Raw genomic sequence first — 16592 nt, forward strand, 5'->3', positions numbered from 1 at the left:
TGGCATTGGATTCGTTTTGGCCCCTCGCGGGACCTTAACATGGCATTCGGAATTTTAGCGTACAGGACTCAACTGTGCGTGCGTGTGTGTCAGTCGGAGTTCATACTCTCAAACACTGCATCCATATATAGCCTGAATCCAGTCCGTGTCTCTTAGTTCTTTCTTGGTCAGATTCCAATTTGCCCGACATAGGTCGTGCACATTAAATTTTGACTTACCTTTGAGAAGTTTCTGCAAGCGCTGTAGGGATTCTTTTCTGGTTTCTAGTGTTGCGCCGACCACGTTACCTTCCCAGTCCTCAAGGTGTGGAACCGCAAGTTCATGAGGCACTTGAATAGTATTCTCGGTCAGCACCATGATAAGCTTCCTAAAAAAATCCAGAAAAAAACTTCACTTTTGCGATAATACTGCGCAATATTTATGGGCACGCGTTTATCGCTACTATCTGTCCTTCACACGTACGTTTTGGCTCAGCAGTTTTATGTAAGAGATGCTCACATGAATGGCTGAACATCTAAATCTCCATTACTCAAAACTTGTCACGTATACTGGACACCATACACCAAAGTTACCATAATTATACTGGATATCGCGCGTGTGAAGTTACCGGCAGTACGAAATGGAGAGCGAGTCCTTCTGCTTCCCTTACTACTCCTCTTCAAATCTCCCGCATGAGGTTTAGATATTGTAAACATAGATTCGCGGTGCGGTGATCTTTCTTCGATGATGGCTCCCTCAAAGTATTACACTGATCTACGTCACGAAAACAGGTGAAAATTCAAAGCGAAACCCCACAGTACTTTCTCGAACAAGCCAGTCCAGCTGGCTTCACAGATGACGTCATTGTCATGGTGCTTCCGCGTCACATATGTTAGCTTGTCTGAGAAGTGCTTACCGTTTGCGGATTATTGGCTTACCGTAGGCGCAGACGGCAGTTTAACAAAGCGGGTACCGACATACTGAGACGCCTTGTCTAATCAAATGTCGCAGTTTCGCCCGAAAGGCTAGGCATCGATTGCGATAGCAAATTAATGCACAGCTATACGACGTAAGGAAAGTCGTCTTACCGGCCGCATAAATTTGTAAACATACGCGTACTAACCGAATTATCAAGCATGGTGTCAAGCGCACATAATAATAATAATAATAATATTTGGGGTTTTACGTGCCAAAACCACTTTCTGATTATGAGGCACGCCGTAGTGGAGGACTCCGGAAATTTGGACCACCTGGGGTTCTTTAACGTGCACCTGAATCTAAGCACACGGGTGTTTTAGCATTTCGCCCCCATCGAAATGCGGCCGCCGTGACCGGGATTCGATCCCGCGACCTCGTGCTCAGCAGCCCAACACCATAGCCACTGAGCAACCACGGCGGGTCCAAGCGCACATAATCAAACATCAACACATCTCACTCGATGATCGTAAAAACTCGCTGTCAAGACGCTGCAGTGAGGAAATGCGGCAGCAGCAGCGAGCGCATGACCTTCATGCTGCCGCTCGCATAAACGCCAACTGAGCTGCGAAAACACAGCGCAGCGCAGACCCTGTACCCGTCGCAGATGGCTTTCAAGATACAGTGGCCCGGCTGGGCACGTGTGTCCGTCCCGGCCGCCTAGAGTAGAACATGCCCCCCTTCCTTATCATCCCAATGAAGCCTCGCTTGCAACGGAAGGCGGCGCGCTTCCTCCCCGCTTTCCTCCGTTGCGTGCGCGAGATTGACCAGCGATCGCCGGCGCACCTTAGCGGGCCTTCACTCACACATACAGTATACGGCGCGCCGCGACGATTTTATCGCGCTTGGACTTTATACGGAACCTCACGGCGACGCCGATGGCAGAAATGCAGCCGGAGTGTACATATAATTGCTGTTACAATATTTGTGTCACGTGAGTTTTCTTGTCGAAGGAAAATCGTAAGAGGAGTGTAGGTTAACGACCATGTCGCTACCAACGCTTTGCACCAGCATATGAGTAGAATATGGTAGGTCACTGGATTGCATTAGCTTTGTATGCTCTCTGGTTGAAACTCGATCTTCATTAAAACTTGCCGCTTTACTAGCGTTATGTGAAGAGTAGCAAGCTGAAATCTATGAACTGAAATATGACGGTACCATCTATAGTGAGATTTTAGTTTTCTGTTGTTTTAGCCTTTTTTATATCACACTTCTTTTATTGCTTTCATATTTAATATTACGGCTAGGACGCAGCACTTGCATCCGCCCGTTCATAAGGGGAAAGCCACATCAACATCAACATTGGTGTGCAGTTTACCGGTACGGGATTGGTTCTGTGCAGGGAAATCTGTACGATCAGATGAGTGTGGTCAGGTTTTGTTGGAGATTTTGCTTCTAGATGTGCTTTTGTTTAGGTATTGCAGTACTGTGGACAAGGAGGCGCGTTGCTCCGTTTGTCCCTACCTGAGCTGCACTACGCAACCGCGGATGAACCTTCTGGAATAATCTCTATCCACTCTTGTGGAACGAAGGACAAAGGAAGTAGACGACACGAACGTAGACGATACGAGCGCAGACGATCTCAGCTCGTGTCTTCCACTTCCTTTGTCCTTTGTCCGGGTTGTGCTGCCCATTCTATAGGAACATGTTCAGTTACCAAATCGTCCAGCTTTCTGTGTTAAGCTATTCTTAGGCCTGTTCTACTGAAGATAGTTTTAATGAGCTTTGGATTGGAGGCTTTTCCGTCGTCTTTCTAGAAAAAAAAAAGCCACACAGTAGTAATACGTAAAAGTGCTGACAGGGAAGAATTATCCTAAATGTTCCAGACCGATTACATTGTCAAACGTTGACTACAAAATGTTTGCAAAAATGTTGTCAAATCGATTGCAGTTTGCGATGTCAGTTCTTATTGGTCCACGTCAAACGTGGTATAAAAGGCCGCTCCGTATAAACTAACATATACGTCGCACGTGCAGTACTTGAGTACTGTTCCACTTCTTATTAGCAGCTTTCAATGCTTGCGATTGACCTCGCGAAAGCATTTGATCGGGTCCGGCATTTCCTTTTATTTTCTCTTCTAGAATATGCCAATGTTGGTTACACAGGGCCTAATGGTGTTCGACTTTGTTATAGTCATTGTACAACTTGCTTCGTTGGAAAATTGTAACCTCTCACAACCCATTCACATCCGTTCTTCCATGAAACAAGGATTTCCTACGTCCTCGCTCTTCTTGACCCTGTAATTGAACCCCTCTGATCATATTGAGCTGTAGCAATGATCGTGGTTTTAATTTGAAAGAGCGTAGGTTAGGGCGTGTTGGTATTCCATAACTGAGGTTTTTAGCGCACGAAAAGGGACGAAAGCTCGTTTCGCCACTGTCTTTCGTCCCTTTTCGTGCACTAAAAACCTCAGTTGTGGTTTTAATGTCCTGGGCAATGAAGTAACAGTGCTAGCATACGCTGATTATATCGTATTCTCCGGCAAGAACAAGCCCATTAATAATAAAACTCTATCATAGAGGAGTTTGGTACTGTATCCAGTGCAGTAATGAATAACTTAAGAGCTCAGGCCTATGGTTTGCACATTGGGCAATTACACCCATCACATTATGCTGAATTTCATGGTCTTGTGTACCACTTAAATATCTCGGTGTTCCACTGCATGCCTACTAGTGTATGCTACTGGAAAGAGTGCGTTCCTGTCTTTGAGCGCTACACAACTATCTTTGTCCCGCACCGTCTTTCAGTAGTTGGAAGAACAGAAGTCTGCAGCATGTTTTTGGCAAGCTCAATTTTCTCTGTATTTCAGGTACTTCACTGCCGCAAAACTTTTTTTGCAGAATTTTAATGCGTCGGCATTCTTTGGGTGCTTCACGCAGTTTCCGCGGGCACTGTGTATGTATCTTATTATGTTTCGATCTAACCGTTTTCCCACCTATCTGGGTCATGGGGTAGTCTGTGGTCTAATGGGTAGCGCATCGGGCTCCTGTTCTGAGGGAAGTGGGTTCGAAACCAACCATAAAACCAACTTGGGTGGCTGAGTATGTGGCAAAGTGTACATACGTGCCGCTTTGAACGAACCTCTTTCACGCCGACATGGGTCACCGTGGATGCGGGACTGGATAGGCACCACTGTCTGTAGAAAATATTTGACGCTGACCTGGAGCATTGGGTATGTACCACTCTGTATATGCCGGTCGTCAACGGACTTACTGGCACCTACTGGCACGGGTGTGTGCCAGTAGGTTTGTGCCGCTCTTCAGGAGATATCTTGTACGCCGACTTGGCTAATTAGACATGAGCAACTGGGAATATGTTGCTCTACAATGACGAAAAGTATCCCTTAAAGTTATCCGATGCTAAGCGAAATCAAACTCACTTCACAACGGTTCCTCAATGACAGCAACCCGACGCATTAGGTTGCTGCGCCACAAATGCACCGCGTATATGCCGCTTTCAGCGAACGCCTTTCACGGTAACGCTATACCGGGCTGCGCCATGAATGCACTGGGTACGTACCCAATGAACCTCTCGCCAACTTGGGTCACTGAGCACATGCCACTGAGTATGCGGCAAGGGAGGGAACAATTGTCACCGAAGCTGGCACCGGAGCGCCACGCTTCTGGTCTCGAAGGCCACGCGCTGCTCTCTGTGCAGTGGCATGCATTTCGGAGGCCACGCACAGGCTTCGCGGCCTAGGTGGTACATGGTGCCCCGTGTTCATAGGTGAGGGCGGAAGAGGAATCCCGCTGCAGTAGACGCCTCATAACTCGTTTCCATGGTGGCAATACGTTGTGTCGTTATATTTAATAATTTCGATACCCATTACCGTCAACGGTCATCGCGAAATGGTTTCCGCCGTTTGTTTTATCAAAATTTATATGGTCTTCCAGCTTTGAACTTATGAGACGCTATAACATGTTTCGACCAATGACTGCTGAAGGGTTATGCTTGGTGCATTTATGTGCGCTACAGTTAGTCTCGCGGTATTATTCTTTTCGAGATAAATGCCATTTCAGCGGCTTCAGACCAATGAATAACGACACATTGTCACCGCAAATTCGTTTAATTGTAAAATATTCATTCTTATACTGCAATTGTTCACGCCTGGGCGACGCAAACGCAGGGCATGCCTGTGTAGCACGTACTCCTGCCGTCGCCGACAGCCCTAAGAATGCGGATCGTAAAACCTTGTGTTAGTGCCCGCTCCTGTGACACGGGCCGAGCACTTACGACAGAAAACGTATGCATTGCCATAACGAACTCTGTAACATCCGCTATTATCACATTTATCTGCAAGTTTAAGCGGCGGAACGTCAAAGTACCTCCGACTCCGCAGTATCTAGGTAAAGGCACCTTTAGAAGTAAGATTCCCTAGCAAGATGTCCTCAGGATTCGGCAAAGGGATACTTAGAAACAAGATTCCCATGCAATATGTCCCCAGGTTTATCTGACCATACGAACTTGCTGCCAGCAACTACTTCCCTCCGGTATAAACCATTTTCATGGTTATTCCGTGGGGGCCTCCATGTTTGATCACGGGGTGACGCGTTCATGGCTTGCCTCAGATTCCTCCGTTGCCTCCGTGTTTTTACAGTAAATGAGCATGACCCCGGTGCGGCTCAGCAGACCTCAGTTTCAGCAGATATTGTTGGCAGTGACTGGGTGGACGAAGCTTTGGCCACAACTTCAGAGGGCATGTAAGCACTTTTGGAGCCATTATGCCCTGTCCAAACAGTGTGCGCAGGGTACGCGGTGATTGTACAAAAAGCGGCCTAGAAATATATTACAAACTGTCCAAGCTTTCAGATTTCGTTACTGGGTCGTGTTTCTGACTCCGTAACATTCGTCGGTGCGGTCACTTGTTAATTTTCTGATTATAATCACTAGGGGGTGCGCTCACTTGCGGTAGATTGGTTCTATTCGTGCACCAGGCATTAAACGTAGATGTTCTGTACTTTCCAGTAGCTTAATTGTACCAAATATGTAATCTCGCTAGTCACTTGCTTACTCTGCGGACCGTCAAGAAACAATGAGCTTCGCATATTTGTGTGCTGTAGGTGTAGTCGAGTCGGTGTCGGTGTAGCCGATGTTAAATATGCGCTGAACTTACCTGCATGGTGTAACCTATATCAGGCTACACGTAATTATGCTTGTGTAGGAATCATTATAAGGGCACTCGCTCTGGGAAGAACGTGTACTACTAATTGTGCGAACGGTCAATGACTTGTATTGTGAATCCGAGACGTCAAAACGTAAGAGATCAGAAAAACAAATATTGTGCATGTGTCCGAAACGGTAATTGACATAAAATGGTTTCTAACCACTTCTTCCAGTGATTTATGGCGCAACGAGAGGACGCAATCCTATTTCCTGCTCATGAAGCAGTGTTTCGAAAGGCAGCTCCCCCCCCCCCCTCTTTTTTTATATTATACGCTTTTCAATATATACGCAATCTCGCCTGTCTCGTAAAAAAAGCAAGCGTCTAGCGAAGCTAATAAATTGATGCCTATATTTATTGTCAAATTACGTCTCCGAAATTTTAAAAAGACAAAAAAAAAAACGAACGTGCATCACCGGTAGCTCGTTCTGAAACTAGTCGGTTTTGTTGAGCAATAATGCTGAAATTCTTAGCTGTCCCCGAAATAGAGAAATACATCTAATTTCCTGGAAACCATTTGTGAACAGGCAGCTTTTTCCTCTATAGTTGGTTTTTATAATACGAAAGTGATGCACTCAGAGAGTGAGTCACTCCTTCTGAGATCCCGTTCGAAGCACAGTGACGGATCACCATCAATATCTTTTGCGTTATTTAGACCCGTCGACTTCATCAGCAATGAGTGCCTAGATAGCGAACAAGTATTGAAAGCGCTGGCAACAGCCAATCACCTACTACTACCGTATACAGTTACATATGTTGAGTACTTCCGTGAGATGGTATGAGCCGTTACCGATAACGATAAATGACAAATGGCGTGTATATAGAATAAACAACGTAAGGGCAACAATACTGTCTTGGAACCGTAACTAAAAACAAATGCTACGGAAAACAGCTGCACTTACCCAGCCTTACGCCACCGTTTTGTCCAGTTCTTGTGAGCACTAAAATACGTCGCAGCTTGTTACGAAACGCGAGCGCATGCTGACTGAACTTTCTGCCTGCTTATATAAGCCCGCGCAGATTTCGCGCTTCCATCTGACATAGCGCTTGGGGCGTTTGTCGGTGCTAGACGTTAATCTCGGTGCGATAACTGTCTGAAAAAATGATAAAGCGGTAATGCTGTGACCTAAGAGACCTACGAGCCGTGCCTCTCCCACTCAACTTACGTCCAGTCTTGGCGCACGCAGTCCTTGCGGATAATTTTCTCGAGACCAAGTGCAGATAGCGCCCAAACGTGTGGTATTTCCCTAAATGAATGTGGCGTGTGCTCAACAGAAGTCGAACGCCTGCTTTCTTTGAATTCTTGAGTCGATGCCCTGAAGCGTGAGTGAGTGAGTGAGTGAGTGAGTGAGTGAGTGAGTGAGTGAGTGAGTGAGTGAGTGAGTGAGTGAAAGAACTTTTTTCGTTCCATAGAAGACGCAGAGGAGACCCCGTGCCACCCGGCTGGTCCCACGTAGGGACTACCAAGCCGAGCTGGACAGCCCGATCGCGGGCACTCTGGACGGCCAGGGTTTGGTCGTTGAATTCGGGGCTGCCCAAGAGCGCAGCCTACCTATCCTCGCCGAAGGAGAAGCCGATGACTTCACACTTCCACAACACATGATCCTATGTTGCCGTTAGTCCACAGGCAGAGCCATCCGTACTGGGATACTTTTTTGGGTATATTGCATGAAGAACCGCAAGGTCAGGATACGCACGGGCTTGTAAAAGTCGAAGGGTCACCGCCCACGCCCTTCATAAAGCAGGGTGTGCGAGGGGGAATACTCGTCTTGACAGATTAGGGTGGGTGGTGATCTCATTGAACATTTGCGAGGGTTCCCCGCGGGGCAGGGGGACTGTGGAGGTGGCGCGGGCAGTGAGTCCTCGCGGGGTGTCGTGCGCGCCCGCGTTAGGGTTAGAGGAAGAGCCCTCAGTCGACCCAAAGTGAGCAGGAAACAAAGTGAGAGAATGGGGAGAGATACTCTTGGCGCTTTGGAGAACGCGGAAGGCCTGAGGGGAGACCATACCGATTCGGTAGGCCTCAATGGCTGCCTTGCAATCATTATATATTTTCTCTGCGACCGTCAAACACAGCCAGCGTGATTGCAGCCTGTTCGGCTACGACGGACATTGAAGTACGTACCGTAGCACAGCAAGTGAGCCTGGAGTTAGAGTCGACGATGGAGATGAAGAATGCCACTTGTTGGACTTATGCATGGCATCCACGAAGCTTGTCTCAATGTGCTTCTTAAGGACATGCTCGAGTAGAACTCTAGCCCCTGGCCCGACGTCTGCCGACGTTGTGTGCGGGTGGATATTGCGGGCAATGGGCGCGATGTGCAGTTGAGACCTGATGTCGCCGGGAATCCGCACTGCGCCGGGGTACTGGTCGACGGGATTGAGGCCCATCTCGTTTTGTATCTTACGGCCGGCCGGGGGGCCGGATAGCCTGGGCAGCTGTGAGCGCTCTTGTACCTCGATTGTTTCGTCGAGCGTGCTGTGGACTCCGAGCTTGAACAGTTTTTCGGTGTGAATGTTTACAGGTAAGCGGAGGGTGAGCTTAAAGACTTTTCTGATGAGGGAATTGAGCTTGTTTCTTTCTGCAACATGCCAGTTATGCATGGCCGCCGAGTATGAAGGTGGCAGAGCACAAAAGCATGTATAATGCGGATGAGATTGTCTTCGTTGATTCCTCGGTGCCTGTTGGTGATCCTACGAATGAGACCGAGAGAATTCTCCGTCTTGGCGGTGATCTTTCTGAGTGCGGTTCCATTGGAACCGTTAGACTCGATATACATCAACAATATTCGAAGCGAGTCCAATCTGGGCACCAGGGTCCCGTCACCAGTGAAAAGCCATACTTCGATTTCGGACGTCGGTTTCCAATCACGATGACCACCGCCTCTGGGTCTTTTCTTGTAGACAAATATTAAAGACTTGGATGGAGAACATCTGAGCCCAGTGTAAGCGTGTGTCTAGCGATAATACGTCTTGTGTGCGTTTCCCACTCAAGTTACGGCCAGTTTGAGTGCACACAGTCTTTGCGCATAAATTTGCTCGAGATCAAGTGCCGATAGTGTCCAGACATGCCGGACTTCACTAAATATATGTGGCCTGTGTTCAGCAGACGTCGAGAACCCGCCTTCTGTTACCAGTGCAGTAGTTTAGCAGTAACACTGCTTTAAGCGAAACCAAGCCTTCCTAAACTTTGTGTCCGTAGGAAATAATTCATTCAAGAGCTAGTCCTACTCAACAAGCTTCTGTACATAAATGAGACAAGTACACGAATATTGCGCAATGGTATGTACTATTAATAATAGTGCGTACTAAACATAATAGACACGTTAAGGAAGAACGTGGTTACAAGGATTGTCATAAACGCGCCATATTTTTTCCCTCAACTGCTCGTAATTTCAATGGTCCTCCAGCCCACATTGTAATCGCAAGAACTCAAGAACTCAAAAAAGAATTTTTTTTTCTGAATAACTACAACAGTAGGATCTATGGCTAGATTGAACTTGTTTTGTACTGTGAATGTTGAATGGTCATCTTTTTCCCATGCCTGTATATGTCCTGGTTCGGACCCACAGTATCTGTAAATAATAGCGTTGCTTTTTGTCGGTTTTGTCAATTCAAAGGCCACATTGTTATTGTATTTTCTTTTTCAACGGTTCTTAAGGTCACTTCGTAATCGCGCCCATGATAGTACACATTTCGAAAGTGACACAGTGTATCATCCCCAAAGTAATCTTTATGATTCCAGGAAATATTCGTAGAAGTCATGTATAACTACGTCATGTAAATAGTCCTTACTTTGATTCTTTATGAGACACAGGCAACATAAGAAAATCGCTTATCCTCATATCTCATTGTCTGACTCTAGCATCAAAAGGGAAGCGCTTGGCGGCTGCATAAAGATCGCCCGCCACACTCTGATGTAACCCAACGTGTAAAATGTGTTCATCCTTGACTGTGCGTTTCATTTTACACTGATGAAGTAGGAACAGCTGCTTCCAAATAATGCACACTGCGTTGGTACTCATCGTATGTGCATACAGAATCTGTAGTTTTCTTGTGCGAGGTTAGCTTCAGCTTTAGTTTAAGTTTTGCAAACACCAGCAACATCTGTGAAGATTCAATCAAAAACAGAGTGTTAAAAGGTGCAGCAGATGGCGGTCTCCAAAGAAATATATTTTGTCGTACTTTCCGGGTGGCGTTAATCCCCACAGGTGCTGCTTTACAGTGCATCACAAACTGATGCATCGCTGCCAGTGCAACAAGGGTCGATGCGCCATAACCACGCTTGCCGATGGTTGGGGCTCCTGCGCTTGGGCTCCGTATGAAGACGGACACGTTCTGTCGCTGTCAAATTGGTTGAGTGAGGATTGGCATTCCTCTGTTTGTTGCCAGAATTTTTTCAAGTCATTTTTGGAGCGTGCATGCTTTGAATGCAGAATCGCCATGGCCGAGCAAGAGTCAAATTTCCGCAATTTCTAAGCTCATCAAAATAGTACCACGCGAGAAAGGAGAAAAAAAAGGGTTTGTTTTGAACATATTGTTGAATTATGAGTAACCTCCGCGGGCCTCATGATGCCAACGTTTATGACACAAGGACGACGCACACCCGATGTAGAAAAATATGCGACTTTGTAAGTGGAATTATACAGATGTATGTACCGATGGGCTAGCAGCGAGTGCTTTCCTTGCCGTAACCGTAGCGGTCCAATTCTTCGAAGTAATCACTCTGACTAAGCATATCCCTCTCCAGCTTGTCGTAGTCGTAGCTCTCCAGTGTTCCTCCGGCTTCTTTTGGGATCACATCGTCGGGAACAAGGTCGCGAAGTTTCTCCATATCATCGCCGAAGAGCTGAACCTGAAGAAAAAGAATCATAATGAATTTTGTATTAGTGCATAATGATAGAAGCGCATAACCACGTTGAAATCGTGGCCACCCACCGGGTTCATTTCTTTTTGTTCCTTCTTTAGATCACTATTATCGTATTCAGCCATGTCATATAAAAATAATTTCGTTGTTTCTTTTTCATGCATGTCATGCATGAAATGTCATGTATGAGCTGTACGGCTTGGCCCAAATGGAAGCAAGTACGTATCTCTAAGTTTCATATGCTCTCAAGCCCACCATTGCGAGCAGCCGGGAAGCAAAATACATTCGTGAAGTTTGCCTCCGGTTCATGCAAGAAGACGAGAAAGTGACATTAAAAGTACTTTTCTAGTTCCCACATTGTGCTGCTGTTAGCAGGAGTTTTGCTTGCTATGGTGGACAGAACGCCAGTTTAGAAGCCCATTGGCATTTCATTTTATAGACTGCTAGTGACAGCGCTATTCCTAATTGTACACTGCTTGTGCATATGCATGACATGACATGCTTGTGCATGACATGTCGCTGTGCTGAGACTAAGTGCAACACGCAGACGGCGTATTGAGGCATCAGACGGGACAATAACAATGCGTACCTGGTGATTCATTTTTCTTAGAGCTTGTAAAGCCCTAAGAGATGTCGTAATGACGAGCCACCAATGTTAGTTGTACCAATGTTGTAGTTTTGTGCCTTCGTGAGCCTGTGCGTTTTCTATAGCGTGTAAGTGCAGCCACATCTATGTGCATGTTACTATACTACATGAGGTGTGACAAGTGACACGTATACGTACCCTTTCTATTAGCTTGGATTTCATGAAATTCTTTGTAATCGAGAAGAATATGTCAAATACCGGCGGGCTGTTGACAACGTAAACAGCTTTCACTCTTACAGGGTAGCAGTCCTGAAATTGAGAAACATTACATAAGCTGTAACATTCTTGTATCCTAAGTAACGTGCGCACACGCTGGCACACCACATTCGCTATTCCACTAATTTGTTTAATTTATTGTGATTTCGCTAAGTGCTTCAAAATATTGAAATTTTACAAACACATCTAGTTCTAAGTACACACACTCAAGTGCACACACTCTTCTCGCAAATTCTCAAATCAATATGTCTCGTACTTTTTCTTAATTTTTTTTTCACAACAAGCGCTGTATACAGCCAGTAAACACCTAGACACATCTCAATTATTACAAAGTTTGACAGTTCCTATGGCTTTCTCGGTGACTCTGCAACTAAATCGTCTTCCCAACATGCTTTCCGAGGTATATATATATATATATATATATATATATATATATATATATATATATATATATATATATATATATATATATATATATATATATATATATATATATATATATATATATATATATATATATATATATATATATATGTATATATATGTGTGTGTAGAGACAGAGAAAGGCTGCGACACACTGAGCGCCTCCCTACCGACGCTTATTTAATGTTTCCGAAATGACTTAGGTGATCAATTAATGAGAGACCTGTAATTTCGCACGATGCGCATAATTATCCCCTGCAATTGTAACTTCAGCACAGCGCCTTACCGGCCTTGTTAGTATGTATTCACGTTGAACATTAGCGCAAAGAGAATGACAGATAAGGCATGCCTTCTCCTGTCTCCTTCTTGAGTTGTCCTGCTCGCGTTCAGGTTTAATATGAATTGTGACTTCGGAAGCAAACCCCCCTCATCGTCTCACCCCTATTCCGGTGCATGGCATGACTTTAGGTTCTAATGGATATGTGCGAACGGTTTCAAAAGTTGTATATCAGCCTTTGTTCTTTTAATTATGTTTTCATATTTAAACGTGTTCCCTAGTCACAATAACATCTTCATTCTAAAAGAATGTGTCCCTGGGATGCTGACCACATAGCTTATCGGCTACGAGCTCTTCCGCCAATACCTGAACGCAACAGACTTGTGTGCCCGATTGCAGAAATAATGGACATTGTCACTTGCAGACACATAATCTGAACTCTTGTCCCTTCTCTCTCTATCGTTCACTTCCCCATCTCTGTCCCACGTGTAGGATAACAAACCGGACAAAGTCTACACTCCATATCACAAGTCGTTCGCAGCGCTGCCGAAGGCACAAGGTATAAACAGGCCGTATCCTTGCGCAAGCGCAATATAGTTCTTGACGCAATGGTCCGATTAATGACAGGTTTACAGAGGTATGGTTTTGCTCGGTGCATGACAGGTTACAGCGATACATGGCATATGTATTAGCGCTTTTGAGCGTCAACGTCGCATAAAGCGAATTCAGCAGCCTCTGAGCCGATGACGCGGCGCGGATGAACACATCTCGGGCGACATTCGGCCTTCCTATTGGCTAAGGAGTCCTTCAGCTTCAACACTGCTGCAAACAACTTGTGGGATAGAATATACGTAACCTCCCTGCCATTCCTTCCTTTCCTCTTTCTCACTCTCTTCACCTGAGCAATGTGGATCATCTTCTGAATTGCGAAAGGCGTGTACTGCGTGAGGTGGTGCAGACCGAGTCCCTTGTAGTCGAGTATGTAAACCACTCCTCGTTTTTGGACTTCCTCGTCGAAAAGCATCCACTCAACGAGAATCATGCACGCTTTTGTGAATTCGTCGAGCGTGCAGATGGACGCGTCCCAGGCTCCTGCGAGAGCAGCGCTGCGAATTATTCGTCGTATTTAGCTCAAATGTTTTTTTTTCTCGTTCATTCAGTGTTCGCACGCTCCATACCCCTCTATCTCGTGCAGTTCGTGATTAATCGAGTATTTTTCGAGTGCCTATTAGTGCTCTTCAAACCGTTGCAACTTTTTCGCTTAGGTGCGAATAATTGAACCGTCGTTTTGGCACTGCAGTGCCCCAGAACAAGAATAAAGAATCAGTTTTTTTTATCACCTGTGCCACACTAAGGCCACATTGCCGTCCTTCTATTTAATGTAGGGCATAAGGTCAACTTCAAATCAATAAATTCATCCATTTTTAAGTATATCTTATAAACATAGGTGTGCAGAGGAGCGATGGGGTGTAGTACAGATGTCGGGAATGCGTTCCGTGCCCTGAAATATTATCCTGGCTACTACAACAATTTTTTTTTCGATACATGTTAGTGTAAAGTCGGAGGACGTACAATCAGAACGGTACAGATAAGCTTTGGACAAGTTAAGATATCTGTGCACCTGATATGATACTGCAGATGTATAGGATGAAAGGTAAAAATGACACCGAAAGATAAAATGAATTGTAGAGGTAGAAATTCAAGAGCTTAGCCGAGCCGTATGCCTAAAATGCTACTTTTGGGGTAACGGTGAACGTGAAAAGAAAAACGCTATGAAAGAGGCACAGGGAAACGCTTTAGTAAGAAGTTAATAGTTTAGGCTATACCAATAGGGGCCTGACATCGACATCTGTTCGAGGTGAAATAGTAAAAAAAGAAGAAAAAGTAAATGAGTTAGTGAATATATTTCAGTGGCGAGAGAGGACTTGCCTGTCGCCTAAAAAAAGTAAATAAAGGAATTGAAACTAACTTCAGACGAGAAAGCTGATGGTGATATTTGGACATTTTTCAAGGTACTCTAACCACTGTATAGTATATATGTTTACCATATCTGAAATGAACATGTAATTTTCCTACCAATACTGCCACTATGAGCCATACAAATTTGACTTGAAATGGTCAGTTGGCTCTAAATGGCACTGAACTTGTAAGTAAGGAAAACAGCGATGAATCTATATACTTTTCAACTGTTCTAACCACTATTGTTGGATGAGGAGGCCACATTTTCTCTCCACAGACCAAACGAAATATATGATATTATTACCTCATTTGTTACTCTCGGGTACCAGTGGTAAGCTTAGTTTCCCTCCTACTGCGGGTAAAGACGAATATGGTTGTGGTAGTTAAAACATTTGAGAAACAATTAATTCTAAAGTTTTGCGTGCCGAAAACACGATATCAAGAACACGTCGTCAAAATCTGTGACGTCACGGCGAACAATATGGCTGGTAGGCGGGGTTAGCATCGATCTTTCGCTATTGAGTTTCTTGTTCTGGCGTATCAAGCATGCTCTCACAGTAGGTGGAATTTTGGGTATTTTAGAAGCTTTATTTACTAATCCAGCTCGACTCGAGTTTCTCCCTAGTGTAGGCACATACACGCACAGCCATCAATGTGTGGCTTTCCCTCTTCTTACGTTACGTTACGCAGTTATTGCGCCCTCTGTGGGCAAGCTTATCGTACCAAATAGTCCAATCTTCAATATTAACGTTTTAAGCGGCTTGAAGGTGGTGCTGTATGACGTACATTTTACACACTTGAGGTCTAACGTGCGATGACAAGATACGTTTAGTTAGTTTAGCCGTGCGCTACCGACGAGGTGTCTCACCTGTTTTGACGAGCATGACAGCTCGCCCCAGCGAATCCCGTCTTGAGGACAAAGCAAGGAGTTTGTTTTCGCGGAAGATGGTGTCGTAGAGCACTTCGGACGGCGAAAAGCTCTCGAAAATAGCAGGGTAGCTTTGCCTCGCCTTAAAGTATTTCTGAACAGTCTTGAACGCTTTGTCTGCGTCGTACTTGCGAGCATGCAGAAACTTCAGCAAGAACCGCTCCTCCTTGGGGCAGTCCAGCAACTTTTCGTCTGCAATGCGCATGCGCAAAAGATAACAGGGAACGTTATTGCACAAATGCGCATTCTTAAATAGTCGTCGAGGATTCCTGTGTATGGTCTGCTTTCTCGAATTCATCAATTTAGCCTTTCATTTTGTTAACGCTACAGTATTCTTATAGCAATGCCACGACATGTCTTTCCGAACTTGAGGTTTCTCCAATTCAGCAATTTAGCCTTTCATTTTGTTAAGGTTACAGTATTCGTATAGCGATGGCCCACATACCTTCTTTTCCAATTTGGGCTTAAAGGTATTGAACAGTGAATGAATTAATGAATGGCTGTATTTACAGGTGAGTTGTGTGCTTCTCGGACGCAGTGTTAACTAAAGCCACGACCAAGCTCATCCCGTATTTATAGTTTTGAGTGCTCGTCGTAGGCTACGAACGTCTCATTTTCTTAATTATGCGTTATAAACTTAGTGAGTCCTTTGCTTTTTTATTGCAATCATTCCGCACTTCCGCATTCGGACACACGCATGACGAATGTGGGATGAATTTCAAAAGGCAAACCAGTTCAGCAATAAGCAAACACGGTGATTCAAATAGTAAAGACAGGTCAAGTGAAGTTCTCTTCTCGTAGAATAAGAAGCGAAGCCAAAAGCAAACTAAATGCGTAGCTTGTGAATTAAACAGCGTTGAATAGTTAAGCACATAAGAAGGCCCCGAGTATTTTTTTGTTCTCATACCCTAAACGTGCGAGCCCTTCGTCTTAGCAGTAGTTATTAAGTGTGTCTTGTTTTTGTTGCTTTTTCTTCCTTTCTTTTACTTCATAGTGCTAGATGACATTCCGATACGATCTTCACAGTGACGTGGGTAGCATCAAAATTCCGACTCGTTATTTTAACTGCTACAGCTTCGTTTTACTAAATTGACTTCCAGAATGTTTGTCATTTATTGATGAGAAGAACTAACACTAGGCGGACACTTTTCCAACTACTAGCAA

General features: G+C 45.0%; 1 protein-coding gene across 7 annotated transcripts in view; it reads right to left on the bottom strand.

The window, feature by feature from the left end:
- Window positions 1-16592, bottom strand: part of LOC142579368 (alpha-tocopherol transfer protein-like) — a 32909-nt gene that overhangs the window by 9785 nt on the left and 6532 nt on the right. For 2 of the 7 annotated variants that reach the window (XM_075689478.1, XM_075689477.1), the window contains exons 3-6: window positions 15369-15620; window positions 13440-13633; window positions 11764-11874; window positions 10723-10967 (exon numbers count right to left, since the gene is read on the bottom strand). In XM_075689478.1, coding sequence (XP_075545593.1) covers window positions 10779-10967; window positions 11764-11874; window positions 13440-13633; window positions 15369-15620 — 746 coding nt within the window. In that variant the 3' untranslated portion in view covers window positions 10723-10778. Of the gene's footprint in view, window positions 1-218; window positions 368-7017; window positions 10968-11763; window positions 11875-13439; window positions 13634-15368; window positions 15621-16592 lie in introns of those variants that run through there. The other 5 variants (XM_075689479.1, XM_075689474.1, XR_012827379.1 and 2 more) reach the window with 4 other exon arrangements.

Source organism: Dermacentor variabilis, chromosome 4 (genome assembly GCF_050947875.1).
Source record: "Dermacentor variabilis isolate Ectoservices chromosome 4, ASM5094787v1, whole genome shotgun sequence".
Classification (NCBI taxonomy): Eukaryota; Metazoa; Arthropoda; class Arachnida; order Ixodida; family Ixodidae; genus Dermacentor; species Dermacentor variabilis.